The following is a 20,841-nucleotide window of genomic DNA, read 5'->3' on the forward strand; positions in this document are numbered from 1 at the left end:
TTGTTTTCACAGATAGCATAAGCTTCATTAGTTCTATTCAGTAGCTACAAATAGGCTTCTGCATTGTCTCCACTGGCCCTTCTCATTGGTTTAAGGAGCTTAGTACTGGTAGTTTAATGATTAATAATAGCAGTGCAGTCAAGTTTATATGGAAGCATACTGTAATTTGAATTAGCATTATTTAATTGTAATTAAATGCTATAACATTAGGACTTTAGACTAACCCAGCCCTATAGCCTTAAACACATTTGAAAATGTAGAAGATCTAAAAGAACAGCATTTCTGAAAATTTAGAAAGCTACTGTGTGTCTTTTTTTCATAAAACACATTTCAAAATATTATGAGTTTTGAAAGTATAGCTTTTCAGTCAGTGATTGACTTTTTTTTTTTAATGCGCAATAAGTTGATGTCACCAACTGCCCTCAGTAATTTCCATAAAATTGTCCAGCTCTGTAAGGTCTACTGTTTCATTCCGATGAATTAAAGAACACATTAAATGTATTCACTATCAAACATATGGTACTAACCACAAAAAAAAGAAAGAAGCAAGCAGTGTCAGCATTTGACTTTGGCAGCTGATTCATCCACAACCCCCTGTTTGAACCGAGTTTGGGTCAAAAATGATACTGGTGCAACCATTTTACAACTTTGATGCTTCCCTTTTCTTAGTATGCTACTTTTTAAATCGTTTCTATTCTCTTTTAATGGTTTAAAAAATGGTTTATTCCGTTTAAACTGCTATATTTACCATATTAATTTGCATATCATTTGACATTACATAGCTTTACATCCTTTCCACTTCAGTGTTTTAATTGTACGTGTGCTATTAATGTTATTGCTGACGCTAAGTATGTTTTCTCTTGTAGATGGATACAAATCAAACAATTTTAAAAAGGGGGGTTGTGGCGGCAGAGGGGTCTTGCCAAAGTATGGTACAGCATTCTTGTACAGGATCGTATTACAGTGACCTTGGACAAATGCATTAAACTTTCCCACACCTGTTATTCATATATATATATATATAGATACCGGTAATTACCCACCATTTTCGGGTGTTAGCAAGAGATGAAGGGGTACTTATGTTCGCGACCATGCCCTACTTCTTGCGTGTGACGGAATGTGCCCAGTTCTTCATCGCCATCACCTAGCGCGGAAGCACATTCAGCCTGCGGACCGACTCCATTGTGCGGGAACAGACAGAGCGCATCCAAATTAGCAGCCTCCCTTCTCTCGTGCACACCCTTAACGCTCTCCCCGCCTTCCTTCCTATGTACATCTCGCCAGTACGCGTCTGTGCGCTCCATTCTGATTTACATTCAAAGATTTCCTCGTCTAGCACTTAAAAATAACGGCAGTTTTCCAGAACACGAGAGCAAACTGCGTATGTGTGGCCAGTTCGCCTTTACGGTTAAATCAAACATCGAATTTAGGGTTTGTAATAGAGCTTTCGCATATGAGCCAGCACACGTGCATACACACGCGCGTGAACACATTTCAAGATCATAAAGGGGCGGGAACGCGCGGCTAAGCTTACGTGCGCGCACATGCACTCGCACAATCATACACAGCACAGGGACAAAAATCTCATCATAAGCACTTTAAAGTACTACACAGATTTAATATTCCCTCTGCTGTGAATGTGCTGAGAACTGTACTATGCAACGAACTCTATCTATAGAACATTATGATAAATGCGAAGGTTGGGTTTATATATATATATATATATATATATATATATATATATATATATATATATATATATATATATATATATATATATATATAGTTATTTTGTCCTCGCTGAAGCGAGCCAGCCAACGAACGACAAACCCACCTGCACGCAACCTTTATAATCGCCCTTTAACTTTAAAACTTAATTGTCGCGAACGCGGTGCGCGCTCGAGCTGCAGAGGCACGGCGTTTTCCCCGCAGAAAAAAAAGCTGTTCAGTTTAAACGCCCGCTCCTTCGATTAGTATACTATTGCACTTGTAAGATACGGCCTCAACGCTGCAAACGTTTCGCATGCCTGCCAATAATTTAGTCGGCTTTGCTTATTGCTATTTCAAATTCAAATCTCCTTTTGACCGGATCATCAAGACATCTGCAGTTAGAGGATATCTGGATTGAGAAACAGGTTTTAAAAGAGAGGGAGAGGGAGAGGGATAGGGGGAGACTGAGTGAGAGACAGAGACAGCGAGAGAAGGGGGAGAGAGAGAGAGAGAGAGAGAAAGAGAGAGAGAGAGAAAGAGAGAGAGGCAATGAGATGTCGATATTTTCTGAAATATATGAATAAGGTTTATTACATTTTTTTCCTCACAGTGTTATATTTCCGACCGATCATTTCATTATAGTTTTAAATGATACACGTGCTACTGAATATATTTTGTAAAGGCGGCACATCTCTTTTATTGTATATTTTTATTTGCACAACATTACGCTCGAGCATAAGAGAAAACAAACGATAGCTGTTTGGGGGAAATGTAAGCGGATTTGATTCAGCAGCAGTCGAAAAAGAGATTAAGCCGACAGCAGTGCAAGTTAAATTGCGCTGCCTCTAAAAAATGGGCGGATTGGTCTTTAGATGAGAGATTGGTACCACCTTCCATTCTAAAATAAAATCTCCCTGGCATGAAGTCACAGCCTATTTCACATCCGGTTTACCCAGGGACATAATACTATTGTCTAGGTAAAGAAACGCTTTATTTAGTCACATTCCTTTTATTTGGAGTAGATTTTACGGTTAGATTACCAATTTGCAAAGAGACCAAGGGAGAGCTGCGCTCCCCACACCGAGGAATACTAAACCGGACCCGAGCAATACTCAGCGTCTCCAGCCTCTGCAACACGAGCCTCCAGATCAAATTCATCTCAACACTAATCCACCAGGATATTTCATTCGCATCCTTTCTCCGCTCTGAATATTTTGCCGAAAAAGAAAACCGCAGAAGAGAAAATTTTACAGGTACCTTTAAAAGTTTTGGAGGGTTGTGGCACAGTTTGTTGTGTGTGTGAGTGTGCGAGATGTACATTACTATGGGCGAATGCTTGGATTTCACTGTGCTTTTATCTCCTTGTTATGTGGACCGTGGTCCCATGTAGACGTGCTCCATCAAAAATGAATCATACGCGAATTACTTGTCAAAACGCTGTTAAAACACAAGTTAGCAGCAGAACGGACGTCGGCAAAGTGTTCTTTTATCCCCGTAAATGTGATTTGATGAGCTATTGAATGGCTAGCGGCACTCTAGTACCTCGGACAGCGCTTGTGTTGCTGTCTTCTTTAATCGAGGGCTTCGCTGTAAAGGTTGTTACTGTTTTTAAGATGCAGTGGCTCGAGAACGTCTGAGGGGCGCTTGATTAGGATGACAACTTTGTGTTTTTATTTATTTTAAAGGGACTCATTTATGTGCCTGCTTATTTAGAACCCCAACTAAACTGTATGCTTTAGCGGAGATGCCTGGAATGTACTGCATTCCCGAACAGGTCTGAGAAGCCCATGTGTTGCAAAAATAATTTAAGTACTGAATACGCTTAGACAAATAAACATATGCAAATTTAACGAAAAAAAAGCAACAATGCGGCGGCGTACGTAGTGCGTTTGCTCATAATCAGATTTACGATGATTGCGTTGTGGCGGAGCTTTATGTTTTGATCTGATATATTCTTATTAAGCCCTCGTATTGTACATAATCCCCACCCCCACTCATCATGTTTTTAAGTTCACAAATGAAAAAAAACAGTTTTTAACATGCTTGATTGTGAGAAAAACGACGCGAAGCCGGGATGTATACTAATCAGTCTTATCACCTTCTTTCAAGCGGTTGTAAGTTTACAAGTAATACTTAAATGAGGTGATGGTGACTGGACTTGCCTGCAGACATTAGCCCTCATGATACAGTTGTTACGCTTTTATACCTGCAAGAAGAGGCATCTCGAGGGCACGTATGAACTGGATGTCCGGAAAGCGTTACAACCCGATGACACGCATGATTATGTTTCCTACACAGTGTGCTTAGACGTACTTATGTTCACTGTATATTTTTCTCTCCTTATATTATCATCTTAACGGGGTGCATGCTTTATCGGCAAAAAAAATATGCATTTAGTCGAAGAGTGTATTATGAGAATTTTTTTTCATCTCGTTAGTTCATTTATATACATTTATTTGGTTTCAGTTAGATCAAAAGAAGATATGTATTTGTTTGTTGTTGTATTTCTGTCTTACTGTTTGTTGTGACTTTCTAAGATTATATCCTACAAAAAATATTAGACGGCGTGGTCTTTACGTTCAAATGCATTGATTGTCAAGTGTGTCCTTCGGAGTACAACTAATGTTCGACAGTCAGGTGTCATCTTGAAAGCTACAGTACTTTTTACCCATCGGCAGATGAGGAAGGTACATGTTACGTGTTGCTGTTGTAAAACCCTACTTTAATGAGCATTGAGGAGCAGGTAATGACGGGTGGGTGTGTGGGTGATGGGGGCTTGAGTCTTCAAATGCTGCAGTTTGCTTTCATTTGCAAACCTGAAACACTGCTGGTCATTCACTTAATTTGCTAACGAATAAGACCTTTAAAAAGTTACTTTTAAGAAGCATGTTTTACTTATTTGTTTCATTCTAAAACTCTGTTTTTCTGTGCTTTAGTTTCATGGTATCAGACCCAGCAATGACGAGAGCTGCATTTTTCATCAGCTGCACGTGGGTAAGCCTTCTGATAGTCAGTGTCCTCTGTGGAAAAAGGTAAATACCATTTACTACATGTTGACCCAATATTCACATGCTGTCACTGTACGAATCTCTAAATGTATGCAAAAGTATATTCACACACCAAAAAAATACAGATTCGCAGAAAAGCAAACAGGTGTAGACACGATTGTGGTATATATGGTTGGTTCTCATTTACTGGTTAGAAATAACTTAGTCTGTCAACATTGAAATTTTATAGACACAGTTTATGCTACGTTTCCTTATCACTGTTGTAACAATCTGCGGAATTAAAAAATATTTGATTATTTAAGAAATCATTAACGTTCTTATTATGATTCTTTAAGGTTAAAAAGTGATATTATTTGTAATTGTCAAAACGTGTGGTTACTTAACAATTTTGCAAATGCTCTAATTTCATCTGTGCATACGTTTGCAATGACCATGCAAAAGTCAAATGAATTGTGTTTAACGGATGACTTATTAAAAATAATAAAAAAACAAACTCTAAGGAAGAAATTTTAAACTTTAAACAAGGTTAGTTTTGTTTATTTCAGCAAATTTGCTTAACATTATTACAATATTTTTGAGATTTCAGCCATATTAATAGATACAATATTTTCGTGAGAAATTCCTGGTTTACTTGTAACAATATGTTGTTTTTTTCACTGATATTTAAAAAAAAATGTATAAAAACCTAACATTATCAAACCTGCTTCACCATGTAATGCATAAAAAGTACATCTAAAATAATGTAAATTGCATATCTATGAAGATTTATGATATAATGTCTTCTGAGATATGATACATATGTGACGGTTCATGGAAAGTCTGAAATCGCACTGGCTCTTTGTTATGAGTAGTGACATCCTGTACATGCACTTGATGACTTGAACCTTTCTCTACCGCAGATCGTGCTACTTTGTATAAATGACATAACGCATCAGTTCTGCTCACAGCAGTCTGCATGGGGGAAAGTCACACAGTGTTACTGTTGTTGTGTCCTGTAGATGGAGTTGCTGTACAGCGTTTTATAGAGAAATATTTTTAGTTAATAAACATGTTCACATGTCCATTCCCTTTAAAATAATATGTAATAACCTGTGAATGATAATTTTGATAATATCAAAGAACTTATATTTTCTGTTCAAGAAGTTAATTTAAACAATTTATGTGGATTTTATTACTTGCTGTAAAACGCTGAGCTTCAGCAAAGATGTGCTCTTGAGGAATAGCCCATGTATACATGTTATTATGATCACTAAAACTGTGTGTTTATTTGTTGACATTTGTTAAAAGGGTAGCTCAAATATTATTTACACATCCCTGTTCCTTTGTTTTGATATATATATATATATATATATATATATATATATATATATATATATATATATATATATATATATATATATATATATATATATGTATATATATGTGTGTGTGTGTGTGTGTGTGTGTGTGTGTGAGGGAGAGAGTGTGTGTATTAGTCAAGAAAGATAAAATATAAAATTATTGCAATTGTTTAATTGAAGCAAATGTCATCATTTATGTGGGTTTTTGAAAAGTTTAAGTGTTGTATTAGCAAATGCAGTACTTATGCCAGATTAACAATAATGAAATAAATAGAATAAATGCCAAATACACAAAGGAGAAAATAAAGCATAACAAAAAAGTTGTCACCACACTTTATCAATCCCAAATATTACTCAGAAAAGCCTTTTCTTAATTTTTTAACCAAGTCAGTGATTTTGAAAATACATTTTAGGAAAAATATTTGCATTCTTCCATTCTAAATTAATAAATCCGTAAATTAGTGGCAGTTGTGTATGTGTTTTTTTTTTAAATTACATTAAAATGTATCCAAATTAGAAAGTTATAAGTAATGATTTGTGTGTAATAGCTCAGACTGATGATTCAGTTTTTACAATTTGATACACTTTTGCTTTTAATTTACTTCAGTTTTTAGTAATTTTAATTTTTATATTTAAGAAAACATTTTCAAGCAATTTATATTAATAGCTACATAAACTTGTCAGTAATACAAATTTTAATATTTACTGTATATGAAGATTAATTGATTTAGCCAAGATAGCGCATTAAGCCTGTGGTTGCATTTGTATTTAACATTTTTTTTACTTTCAGGATATCTGTTATTTTTCAATATGGAACAACTACATTTAGTTTTGGCATGAAACAAAAATACCAAATTTTGCATAAATGTGCTTAGGGTATGCTGAGGGGGAACTTTTCTTTTGGCAATATGTAAAAGGTTTAAAGCAGTTTAAATTAAATATCTAATAGTTAGAGGTAAAAAAGTACAGAAAAGAAGATGCAGGTTGATGCAATATTAATTTTAAATATTGAATTATGGTAAAACTGAATAAACATTTTGATAGTATTTTATGATATATGAACGAATAAACATTTTGATATTATTGTATGATATATGTACATATAGTTAGGAAGTTAGGAGAAAAATAACCATTTAAAGCACAGACCTAAACTGTAAAGATGAGTGTGATGAAATACAATTGATGAATAGTAGGCAAGAGTAAAAGTTTAGATTTTAATATAGATTACAGCTGTTCGCTAATGTAAATATAGCATAAGCCTTTAAAAGCATACTTACTCATAACCTGAACCTGAAATATGCCTGTGTCTGCAGTGGCAAGATGTAGAAAGTATATACATTATTTTTAATTTTAGAATTGATGAGTATGCAATCCTCAGATGTTGTCCATATGTCTTTATTTAGAAAGTAACATACATAAATGCAATAAATGAGACAATTTTTGTAAAATATAGTATTATTGTAAAATATAGTATGTGTAATAGAAACAGAAAATGAAAACAGAATGGAGAAAAATAATTTCTTCAAATTATGTTTATTATTCTCAAAGAGAAAGGCTATCTATCTATCTATCTATCTATCTATCTATCTATCTATCTATCTATCTATCTATCTATCTATCTATCTATCTATCTATCTATCTATCTATCTATCTATTTTGAAAATCAAGATTACAAATGCAGCATATACTATAACTGTGTCATTGTCATTTATTGTACTTTTGAATGAATTAAATTGAATGTATTGTATCTCACTTGATTCAGTGTTGGATTGGATTAACTTGTATCTTTAATTTACTTTGGTATGTGGGAGGGTAGCTGTTTTTTTCCTTATGCTCAGCATAGTGCGGAAAACCCTGCCTCCTAAAGATGTTAGATAGATTATCAAACACGCTCTATCTATCTATCTATCTATCTATCTATCTATCTATCTATCTATCTATCTATCTATCTATCTATCTATCTATCTATCTATCTATCTATCTATCTATCTATCTATCTATCTATCTATCTATCTATCATATAGTGCCTTTCATATTGATGTATCGTTCTATCACAGTTTGTGTTTTTATTTTTTAGAAACAATGCTTTCCATTTTAGATATAGTAATCATTTAGTTTTAACAAATGGGTTAAATTGTACTGTTTTAGAACTAGTAATTAAAAAACAATAGAAGATGACCTGTAATTTACCATAAGGATCCTGAATTTCCATTTGATTTGGTCTTTTATGCTATGTTTTTATAAATATACTCCTTTAATTTCTAACAAATTCTATCAAGTTTATACAAGCTTTCACATTATTTAGTGTCAAACCAGTTCTTTTTTGCCTGCCCACAGTGGACAGAAATCAAATGTGGAGGAAATGGTAGACAACACTACAGTATTCACAAAGATTCTGGACAGCTTATTGGATGGATATGACAATCGACTTAGACCTGGGCTGGGAGGTAATTTTGTTTAGTATTTTGCTTTTTTTTTTCTAAAAACCTTTTTAAGCAGCAGTCTTGATTGTCTTTGAGTGATCACAGTTTTACAGCTATCTTTGGTATTTTTATATTTGACTTGAACAATGCTGCCTAGGTTATGTAAGTTTAGTTCTTAATGCACGACCACCAGGGAAAAGAAGCAATGTGTAAAAGTAATAGTTTATGAAGTTACTTTACAGTTTGAGATAACTGAGAAACAACCATTCATGCCATTCATGTGTTGATCATAATTCTCCCAGTTTATCAAGTGTCTAATCAGAATTAGTTGCACTGGGCTAGTTTTTTGAGCTCAAGTTTTTGTGTCTAGCAACGTTTAGGACCAGTTACTGCTCCCCATAAATTTAAGGTTATTTCAAGAAAGAAGATAAAGTTTTGTGTTAGAAAAATGTTTCAGAGCAATGCTTATTGTTGAGTTTTACCCTGTTGGAAGTCCATCAACATGGAGACAGACTGTATTTACTTCATACAATTTTATTAAAAATAAGATGAAAACCAAAATGAGAAAATTATATTCAATAGCCTAAATGTCACTTCGGGAGCAGCAGCAACACTATTGGAGACAAAGTGAATGTTAACAGATATGTATCAGCTGTACATATTGATTAGCACTTGGCTCAGCTTATGCATGGTAATTGGATACAGCTGGTTAACAACGTGCATGTGTTTTTATTGAAATCAAAGCCGCTGAGATATCCAACTTGTGAATGTAAAGGGGAAAGGACTTCAACACAAACAGTCACTGTTCCAAGGACTATTTAAGTAATCTGAACTGCTTTAACATTGACATGGGAGATGTTTAGAAGAGAGAAATGTCTTTTTAATGCAGCAGGAATTTTGAATCATCAGATTCCTGGGTTTCAGTGCACATCATTTTAAGAAGAATTAAAATGATCATAGGGGATCTCTACAAACCTTACAGCTGACTCACACATTGCAAATGAATATGTCTGCTTAGAAGCTATTGAGAGAAATATGGTCAAACTGAAAGAAGGGCTACTCTTTCTTAATGATTCTTTTCACTGCTTCCATTAAAAAAGAGTGCTAGCGGAATACATTAAACTAGGTTATAATATTAAGCTTGCTTGCAAGATCTTTAGCTATACAAAATCTTTTTTAACTGTTATCATCCCTGTACCACAATGTTCAGGCTTACAAATTGTAAATCACTTTGAACAGCCATTTGAGGACATTGCTGAAAATGATGACTGATTGATGGATGTAAAGAAAACATTCACTGTGTGCCTGGCAGGTTAAAATGGCTAGCTAGAAACTGAGTAAGCCTAATGAGGAATACCGATTAAGGCTCATCATCTTAATTTGCTCCTTCAACAGAGCGTGTAACAGAAGTGAAGACCGATATCTTTGTTACGAGTTTTGGTCCCGTTTCAGATCACGACATGGTAAGTCCATTTTGGCATTGCTATTGCCCATAAGAACCAAGCAACTCATACATCAAGTAAAAACTTTTAACTTGGGACTTAACAGCTACCTGAAAATGAGAAAAGAGCCCCTCTTAAATGAAATTTGACTATAAAATAATCTAATAGTTTAAAAAAGTTGATAGCTCTGGGCAGTAAATGATAGTTAGCAGGCCTGATACAATCTGAGTACTTTGTACACACTTTATTTTAAATAATTGTAAAAATAATTGTTTTTATGTCTTTTTAAGTTCTTAATTCTAACCTCCTATTTATCTGTTTTCATGACAAAGATATCACATAATAGGGCTAAACATCAACATTACCTGTACAAGTATTTATTCCAAAATGAAATTAGAGACTTTTCTTTTTGATATCATACTTTTCCACTTCTTATTTTTGCCCATATCTACTAACACTTGCATGCAATACCTTATTTTTTTTTAAATTATTATTCCTGTGAAAAGCCTTTGGTGACAGACTGCATTATGAAAATGAGCTATATAATGGTTAGTTATTAAACATATATTCCCATGGATTGTTTAAGAGTTCTTAATTATCGAGTTTTGGTGACTATGTATTCTACTTTTGTGCTTGGAATCACTGTTATAATAAATAATTACAATTAAAAAATAGACAACATATACAGTAAGGTGGGAGGCAAAGCATTATGGTTGTTAATCCTACTGCTTCATTCTGGTTTCAAATCCCAAGTCTGGTTGGTCCCTACTTGGAGTTAAATCCCCATTCTTGTCTGCTATAGACATGTATGTTAGGTTAACTGGGAAATCAAAATCAGCCCAGTGTGGGTGTGCGCCTTGCCAAAGACTGGCATCCTGTGCCTGATGCTAGCAAGCTGCCTTGCAACCCTGGATTGGATTAAGTGGGTTTGAGAATGTTATATTAAAACATAGAATGATGTGTTAGTGAGCAGAGGAAACAAAAATACATTTTAATATGTAACATGATGTGTTTCACATAGCTTCATTTACTAATTTACAATGAATATAAAATATGAAGCTGGCTTTGGTGTTCTAATTGAAGTTCAGTTTGGTGTCTTTAATTGTCCCAAAATATCTGCAGCTTTTGAGAAGCTATTCTCAATTCTTAATAATTGTGTTATATAGGTGAATGGTGTTTGTTTTTGGATGAATAAATAGCAATATTTCTAGAAATATGCATTTTAAGACCTTAATGTATAATACACAATCATCCAACTTATTTCAGTAACAGTATACACCATTGTGGGCCTCATAGAAGCAGATTCTATCTCTGTAACAAAAAGCATGAATGATTTGACCCATTGATATATTTCCAGCTATAGTCTCTAGTTAGCCTTACCATGTGTTTAAACTGTACGAAGAAAAGCAGACAATCGTGGTGAAAGAAAGCATGGCAGTGGTCAAACAGGAGTCCATAGGCCATGAGATAACAGCGGAAGGACTGTATGATCCTAATAAAAATAAGAACTGTTCATTTTGGTAACACATGGTTTTTCTCAGTTACAAGGTAAAAAGTAATTAGAAAGAATGTAAATAATAAACAACACTCTGGCAGACTTGATCTACATGTAAGAAAAGTGGTCCTTCAGTCTTAGAAGTTGCCGGTAAACTAGAGCTTTATTCATTTCTCTCAAATGGCTAATACATAAAAGTTAGAATTAGGCGATGGGATAAATAAGCAAAGAGGGACATCCTATGGGCCAGTTCAGTTTCAAAAGAACATAATATTTCAGCCTCTAGAGCTGCAATTCTTCATTTTCTTTTGATGTTTCTGTTCATTATGGTGCTCAGCTTTATAGCCTTAGCAAAAATTAAATTAATAGAGAAAGACAGCAATAGCACTGGCAACACAGTTTGCAGTTCTCTACTTACAAGTGAATTTAACAACTCAAAACTGTTCTGCATTATATATTTGGTCAGAATGAGTCATACCGTCAAATCTTCAGCCATTCAACTGCCTGGCATGAGCGTGTCATCGTTGCACTGAAGCACTGTTCTTTTGACATGAGGAATTTGAAAGTTTTTCTACCCGGGGGAATAATGTGCCTGTATCCAACAGCCTAAAAGAATACACGTCCATTTCTTGAAATTGTATAATAGACATAAGCACAGGGAAAGCTAGATTTTAACTACATCAGCTGTTTGTGTTTAAGAGTTTATGCATTTTATAAACTTTTCCACAGTATGTTACACAGAAGTAACCCAGAGATACTGTAATCAGGCACAAAGGAAAATGTCCTTGACATTAGGGACATGCATATTTTTTGGTCTAAATGTCCATAGTAATTTAAAATTGAAACTTAAGCTCCAGGTGCTATTTTCAAATACAGTGCTAGATATTTGCAAATATTATAAATTATTTCTGTAAAGAAATACATTTATCTTTGGAGCCAAAATTGTTTTATTCTTTTATTCTTTGTGCAGCCTTGTTCAAGAATCGCTGAAATCTATTACTTCCCTTCCTAATTTTAAACACTTCTTAAATATCTAATTTTTATTTTCCTTTACTTAGGCTGAAGAGATTCAACTTCTTCGGTCTTCCACTTCAGAGCTCATGCCTTATAATCCTGGTAGCTGATCTCCATAATTTTTCTAGTGCTGTTTTGTGCATCCTGTAATATAGAGAGGAAAACTGTGTGTGGCCTTTCAGTTGTGGCCATATTTCTTAAACATAAACTCTGTTGACTTCTACTCCACATATAGTGGAGCTCAAATGGAATGAGCAAAGGGTAAATAAAAGAAACCCTTGCAGCCAGAAGTCCAGTTGAGCCAAAGGAGATTCCTTTGGATTGGTTGGCTAAGATGGTTGCTTCCTGCCCCAAAGATCAAAGTTCATGATCCAGGAGCTCAGTGGTGACACACAAAAAAAGGAGCCCCACATGAGTGAATTGAACCCGTTTACACACATAGCATAGATGCTATAACGCTTGGTATCCTGTGAACTTTCTTTACACTGTCTAGTTGTGAATGAGTCCACTAGGACACCATTCTCATAAATTGTATCTTCTACACCTCCTATATATATGATATTTCAACTTCTTTTCTTAGAAACATTGTATTTATATCTATTAAATTTAATTCTCCCCATGTGTATCAAAACCTTAATTGTGTTAGTCCATAAATAATGCTTTTTCAGAATTCACAGAATTAATTATCATAATTTATCTAATTTAGTGTCATCCACAAATGGTTTATTATATTTTCATTAAATTCATAAAATGAATTAAAAAAACGCTGTGTCCCACCAACTCCTCTGGAGATCCCATTTTTGACATCACGTAATATAGTAACATTTCCTCTCACCATAACCAGATGTTTTTGGAACTTTGATCAATTTGACTCCCTACCACTCATGGTGTGATAAATCCATAGTTGTATGATTAGTAGCATGTTTACCTCTTTCTTGTAACATATTGTGTATAAATTGGTAATAATTAGTTCAAATGAATTGTTCTGGCCATTGGATTTCTATGAATTAAAGAATAGGAGAAGTAACTATGAAAGCTTTTTCAGTAATGTACATCATCCTGTTTTGCACAGAAGTATTAGCTGATGATAATAATTTCAATGTTTTGTTTGATTTACAGAGTAAATGGGTAACAAAATACGTTAAGGGTTGAGTTGTGCTTACATTGTGTTTTTATGGATTCTCCTTAGCAGAAAAGAACCACAAATAAATGTTATTGTTTAGTTATCATTTCTGGAAGAACTTCAAAAAGGACAATTTAGGATCGAGAGTGAATCTAGTCTACTTCAAGCTTGCTTATGTATTGTGTTACAGTTGTGTGATGATATAAGAACTGTATGTTGGGTGGAATTGATTATACTTATCTTACAGGAAGTGGTAGAACAAGTAGTTTTATTAAACACATTAAGCTATTTAACTATTTTAGTGAAAAGATTAAAACAATACCTCAGTTTCATGGCCTATGCATTGCACTCGATTAGTTGGCTGCACTGTAGGTTTTGAATCAATATTTTCAATTTTGTTCAAGGAAATAACATCTACAGAACAAGATAGGTTTGTACCTATAGGGAATGGTTTATTCCCACCAGCTGTGTTTCCAAAGAGATGCCCCAGGCATATTCTTATGAGTCGTACAGAAGATAAAAAAAAAGGAGAAGAAGAAAAGGATTAGAGGGTTCGCCACATTTATGGAATAAAGGCTGCATGTTTGAAGGTTTGAATGGCATGGTGGCATAGCATTAAGCGATGATGTTTGAATCCTGGCCCAGTCACTTAGTGGTGTTAGAAAGTTCCTCCTGCGTCTATGTGGGGTGGTTTAATGGATGACTTGAAACTGGACCCATCTAAACTTGATGCATGAAGTTGCTTTGTGATATTTTTGTCAGGGTTTCTTCCTGCCTTGTGCCTGATTATGATCCATTGGCAATGATTGGATTAGTCAGGTTTGGAAATATATGAAAAGATGTACTAGTACTCATTTTAACTATTTATAAATGTAAAATGTTTATTCACTGTTTTTTTTGCTAACGGATGAATTGACTGAAAACAGAGAAAACAAACATTGGTGAATTGCTTGATGAATCTAAGCATGACTGTTTTCCTATTTTCTGTTAAGAAGAGTGCAGTCATCATGCAGGTGCCTAGGATTGTTACTTTGCAAGTTTCAAAGTTAAATATTCTTCTCTCCTTATATTTATATTTATATATTTATGTTTTTGCGTGTGTTTATTATTTTAGGAATATACAATAGATGTTTTCTTTCGACAAAGCTGGAAAGACGAACGATTGAAATTCACAGGGCCTATGACTGTTCTTCGCCTAAATAATCTAATGGCCAGTAAAATATGGACACCAGACACATTTTTCCACAATGGTAAAAAGTCAGTGGCTCACAATATGACCATGCCAAATAAGCTATTGCGAATTACTGAAGATGGTACACTTCTTTATACAATGAGGTGAGCAAAATTGAAAATGTATAGTTGTTTACTGTTTTGTTTTATTTAGTTTATGTCTGTAATGTTTGAGACCTTGATAGTCTTTTTTCTTCTTTTAGCAATTGTAATTGTTGTTATCTGTGAAACGTTGTTTGAGAAATAATACATTAATTGTAAGTGTATCTATGAATGACGTCATTCCTATTGCTGTTGACTCACTGATTTGGGTATGTCCTGGGCAAAATTCTTATCCGGATCACCTGTTTTTTTGTTTTTTTTGATGTTCACTTGAATTTTAACATTTACATTTTTCAATGACTTGTTTAGCAGACATTTTTATCCAAAGTGACTTACAAAAGAGGTCAACATATTCAAGTAAACATCAGTCTGGGTACTGTTTAGGAACAAGTATTACAGGAAAAGACTAAAAAGTTGATCACTCCACGTGAGGAGCCTCAAACCAAACAAGACTGGTTGCACTTTTCTTTGCTGCTAAGAACCTAACAAAGCCATTCTCAACTAGGAAGTTATTGACAGATCAAGAGAGTCTTGAAGTGCTTTGTAAACACACTAAGAGACACAACAGTTCAGGTGGAAGAGGGCAACTTATTCTATCAGCTAGGAACTATGTACACATTAAAGAGTCTGGATTGAAATTTAATGCCACAAAGAGAGGTATAACGAGACACCATTCATTAACAAACCTGAGTGGGCAAGAAGGAGCTTAGGACTTCATTAGTGCCTCCATATGCAGTATATAGGGTCTCATCCATTGACACCCTTGTAGGCAAGCATCAAGGATTATTACTTAATGTGTGCTACCAGCAGGAGCCAGTGGTTTTTGAGGTGGTTCGGTTTCCTGTCACGTTTTAGAGATGTTCATGTCACACTACTTGGCAATGCTAAATTTGACTGGTGTGAGTTTTGAGTGATGATAAATTGGTGCCACATCCACGGTTGCATCCTGCTTTGCTATCAGAATAAACTTTGACTTCATGCAATTCCATATCAGAAACCGTTCAAAAAATTCAGTAAATGCATGCCTGTAAACATAAATCAAAATACTTTATACATTGTTAAACATTATACTATTTCCTTTTAATTATCTGAACACAGAATTAAAACTGAATTTGTTTTCATACAATAGTTAACATATCATATAAGTTTTGTTGAGTATAAACACATTCGAATTTACTGGTGCGTACTGAGTCGTGCTTTACACTAAAATGCTGACCTCAAGAAACGTGGCACATTTCTGTAATTAACAGAACAGTACACATTGCCCTTTCTTTCATGGAACAGGTCTTGAACTCAAGTCACAGCACATTAACTCTGCTTCTCTGTAGCAGTGACCAATGTGTACTGGCATAGTAAATGATGACAATTTACTAATGAAGCAAACTTGATGATGTCAGCTTTAAGAGTAATACTACTACTCTCCCAAATCAATGCCTAAAGTAAAATTTATATATATACACATATACAGCAAAATATGTGTTTGCTGGGGCTGAGGAAGAAGAGGAAAGGAAGAAGTTTCAGACAAAGAAAGTGAAATGCAACAAGAACATATTTGGAAATGAAGAGCAACTCAAGAAATTACTGTGGTCAACATGATAAAGCTAGTGTACTTGCTTATTTGTTCCTTTTGGCCAGTTAGGAGGCAGGGGTTAATAAAATCAGCCTTGTCACGTGGACTTTTATGTGTTTACTTTGGATAAATTAAGCAGTGAAAGTTAAGCAAAATGGAAAGCAGTCATTGAGGTATGCATTGTTTTTAAACTCAATGGCTAAAAATAGCATATTATCCTCTTTGTGCTTATTATATTGATTGTGTTACAATATAGTGTTGAGATTTTCTTTTTTACTATGAATAAAAAAATCCATAATACAAAATAGACAGAGAGTTAAAAAAAATCTTTTAGGCTGTGTTGCTTTTATGTTTTGATTATTGACCTGCTAGAAAATATCAGTGTGGTTTACTGGCTAAGGTCCCAGAGCTTAAACCACAAGTTTAATGTCTCTAACACAATTCCTAAAAACATAAAATATAATTCCTGTCTCTAACACCCTCTAACATAATGTGCTCTTGACAAGCCACTTAACTTGCCTGTGCTACCATTAAAAATATACTTAAACAATTAAAACTTACACAGAACTTATGTGTCGCCTTGGATAAAGATGTCAGCCAAATATTTAACAATTTAATCCCTGGTTTTCCGTCTACATTTTTTGTTGTTGCATTAAACCAGCGGTAGGCAACGTCAGTCCTGGAGGGCCACAGTGGCTGCAGGTTTTCGTTCCAACCCAGTTGTTTAATTAAAAAACAATCCTTGCCAATTTCTGACTTTATTTAATTTTATGGCATGTTAGTCTGCAATGTAATGTTCTAGTATTGTAAATTATTTCCTGTTCCAAGGAACTCATCCAAATGATTTGAAGCCTAAAACTGATTATTTTCAGTCTGTCACATTCTTCTCTTAAGTGTTTAATTAAAGCAAATAGTGCATGCTGAATCCAAACAAGTGTAAATGGAAACAAGTTAGATGGAGCACTGCTGGCTCCTTTGTCATTTGCATCACTGAATGCAGCTGTTTAAGACTGAAATAAGCAATTAAGGGTGGGGAATGTTAACAAGCGAGACCACTAAAATGAAGCATCAGAGTATCACTTGAGCAATAATTGCTTTACTAGCAATAATTGACTTCTCATTAAGAAACTGTGTTGAAACATAAACATACAGCCGCTGCTGCCCTCCAGGACCGACATTGCCCACACTTACATTAAACCATCATTAATCTTGTTTCCTGTTGACTGTCATAGTTGCTATTTTAAGGCAATGACAATCACATCACCAGTGACAATTTAGAAATTATTAACACATATTTATTGGTTAATAGGGTCATTACTATCACATGTATAGAGTACATTGAAGTTCTCATTTTCATGTGCTAATCACCATGCAACTTGTCGCTGCTCTGCAATGCCATGGTTAGTGAGTATAACAAACTTAGCTGAAAACGTCTGTCACCTTACTAGAAAAATATTAGAACGCATCTGTCATGTTTGGAAACATGAAGTTTCATTCAAATTCTGATGATGCTGTGCTGTATTGGTAACACTTTAATTTAGGTACTGCAGAAATGCATCTTACAAGACCATAAACAGTTCTTTAGTTCTCTATATCTCTTACAAAGCATCAGTAAACTGTTTATTCATCTCTGTAATCTGACCTATTAATAAAACTTCACTTTGGAGTCGTTTGAGGTGGTTTACCTGAGATACATTTTGATTTTACTTATTTAATATAAGAGATGTGAATCCTTCATATTAACAAGGAATTTTGCAAACTCCACACATCTGGGACTGGAACCCTGATCTCCTTGTTGTAAGGCAGCAGCACTACCATTGTGCCACTGTGCTGTCCTAATCTAATATTAAATATTACATTTAAAAATGTTAATAAATGATTTAATACTGTATCAAAAAATTTCTTTAGTTTTTTCAGTTATTTAGTTAAGATTCTTAACCTGCTATTGCTCCATCCTGGGTATGACGTTAATCTGCACCCAGCCCTGCCAGCAGGTCCCCCAACTTGTAGGGACAACTTGAGGGTTGGTGGCAGGATTGGCACTCCAGCCACTGTAAAAAACCTCACACTGTTCAAGAGAGGTGCTGAGGCGCCCTTCGACTAACTGGTGCTCTATGTGCTGTGATGGCTTCCAGCTACCTTGACCTGGAACTGGATTACATGAGTCTGACAATGAATTTATGGATGGACTTGTGGCTATATACAAATACATTATATAATGAGTAATTTTTTTTCATTTCATAGTCACTTGAACTACAGTGTTGTTCAGGCTGACAAACCATCTGTGTGGAATGTGTCTTTTCCCCAATGTTTTCTAAGATTTGTTAGATTTCTTAGTGACTCAACATTAACCTGCAATTATTGAGGATGTGCATAAGTGTGCAGGTCAATGGAGTAGTACCCATTTAGAACTGGTTTCTACCATATGCCAGTTGCTGCTGGCATAAGCTCCAATATAAACCATGGGAAATGTGTACAGAAAATGGACCTTTGGATTAAATTTCAGACAGTCTAGTTGCCCTTATGAAAATGTTTATGCATTATGCTTAAGGCATTGAAATTAATTGCTGCACTTTTAAAAATACTACTCTCTGAAAGTTTAAAAACCTGTTCCTTAATATTTTGTATATTTATAGATTAACTGTAAGGGCTGAATGTCCCATGCATTTAGAAGACTTTCCTATGGATGCCCATGCCTGTCCTCTGAAGTTTGGCAGTTGTAAGTTAATTTCAATTCAAATCGTACATTTGCATGCTGTGATTCAGTATTTGTTGATCTTTTTCTGCCTCTTTTTTGTTTTAACTATAAGACGCTTGTCTGATTTTTATAAATCATGATTTTCTATAGCTTTTAAGCCTTACATTAATATTACACAAAATACAAAAAAAATTATAATCACCTTGCAGTTACGCAATACATCTCATTTTTTACTTCAGCACATCCAATGTCAATTTTTATTTTTCTAGATGCTTACACTCGTGCTGAAGTTGTGTATGAATGGACTAGGGGGGCAGCTCAGTCTGTGGTTGTAGCAGAAGATGGCTCACGATTAAATCAGTATGACTTACTGGGACAAACAGTTGACTCTGGCATTGTCCAGTCAAGCACAGGTAAGCTATAAATAATCAAATATTTTGTTTGATTTCACTTTTTTCTTCTATGTATAATATGCAGTGTCTAATACATGTATATTACAATGCAAAAGTTTTAATGCAATATGTAAAATCAGAATCAGAATTCACTTTATTGGTCAGGCACACTAATGTGTACTAGGAATTTGTTTTGGTAATATTTATACAATTTGTCTTGGTAGTACCAAATGACCAAGAAAATTATTCTTTGTCTTTAAACCACAATTTAATTTTAGATGGAAACTGTGAATAACAGTCACAGCATAGTTGAATGTTAGATTTAAGAGGCATGATACCACAGTGGTGATCAGTGCTGCCTTATACCTTGGGGAAACTGGTCTTGTATGCTGGCCCCAGTCACTGTCTGCATAAAGTTTGTACATTCTCTCTGTGTCTGTGAAGATTTACCGCTAGATATTTTGTTTTTATTTCCACTTCACCTCCACTCCAACTCACTGACATGTAACATAGCAACCTCAGACCTGTTGTTGTTCCATTTCAGGGTCTTGATATGGGGCAGAGTCTTTCTCTACAGCGTCACTGCAGCGGAAAAACCCACTGCCACCCATGTACACATGTGCAGTTACACAGGAACAGTTTAGAATTGGCAGTAAACATAATATTTGTGTCATTTGGAAGTTAACAAAAGCTGTATTACTCAGAGCAAGATCTGCACAAATACAGATGGGGATGCACAGCCTCCACACAGACAATGACAAGATAGGGCACCAGATTCGTGAGGGAGAATTACTAACCACTATAGCATTGTGTCGTCAATTTACTAAATTGAATACATGCACAAGGCATTTTACTGAATTACCTAGGATTATGTTGCAAAAGGGAGAAAAAGAGAAAAAGCACCTAATGCTAGGAAGGATGGAAGTATGAAAGTCTTATTGCCAAACCTTACAGAACGTGTTTCACCCAGCTTCTCCTATATAGCCATACATAAGCAACTGTCTACAACAATTAGCTCCTCAAGAGCAAAATGTAGCCTTAATGCTAAACGTAAACCCAAAATATGAAATAGCAACACTGACTTCCTAAAATAGATCAGAAGACCTGTTAATTTTATTGCATATTCAGGTCTCCAAATCTAGGTAAGTGTGGTTTCTGCAATGTTGTACATAAATGCATGTGATCACGCACATGATTAAAACTACAGTGTCACATAGGGACAAGAGGATACATTAAATGCATAGACAATATATCTTAAATATGCAAACTGAGTGTGAAAAAACAAAATTGCTTC

At 34.8% G+C, this 20,841-nt stretch overlaps 1 protein-coding gene across 1 annotated transcript in view; it reads left to right on the top strand.

The window, feature by feature from the left end:
* The first annotated feature begins 1,977 nt into the window (after positions 1-1,977).
* gabra1 (gamma-aminobutyric acid type A receptor subunit alpha1) overlaps positions 1,978-20,841 on the top strand; it is a 55,432-nt gene continuing 36,568 nt past the window's right edge. The window contains exons 1-7 of the mRNA XM_028812741.2: positions 1,978-2,963; positions 4,647-4,742; positions 8,396-8,505; positions 9,877-9,944; positions 14,670-14,890; positions 19,094-19,176; positions 19,425-19,568. Coding sequence (XP_028668574.1) covers positions 4,651-4,742; positions 8,396-8,505; positions 9,877-9,944; positions 14,670-14,890; positions 19,094-19,176; positions 19,425-19,568 — 718 coding nt within the window. The 5' untranslated portion in view covers positions 1,978-2,963; positions 4,647-4,650. The remainder of the gene's footprint in view (positions 2,964-4,646; positions 4,743-8,395; positions 8,506-9,876; positions 9,945-14,669; positions 14,891-19,093; positions 19,177-19,424; positions 19,569-20,841) is intronic.

Source organism: Erpetoichthys calabaricus, chromosome 11, assembly GCF_900747795.2.
Source record: "Erpetoichthys calabaricus chromosome 11, fErpCal1.3, whole genome shotgun sequence".
Classification (NCBI taxonomy): Eukaryota; Metazoa; Chordata; class Cladistia; order Polypteriformes; family Polypteridae; genus Erpetoichthys; species Erpetoichthys calabaricus.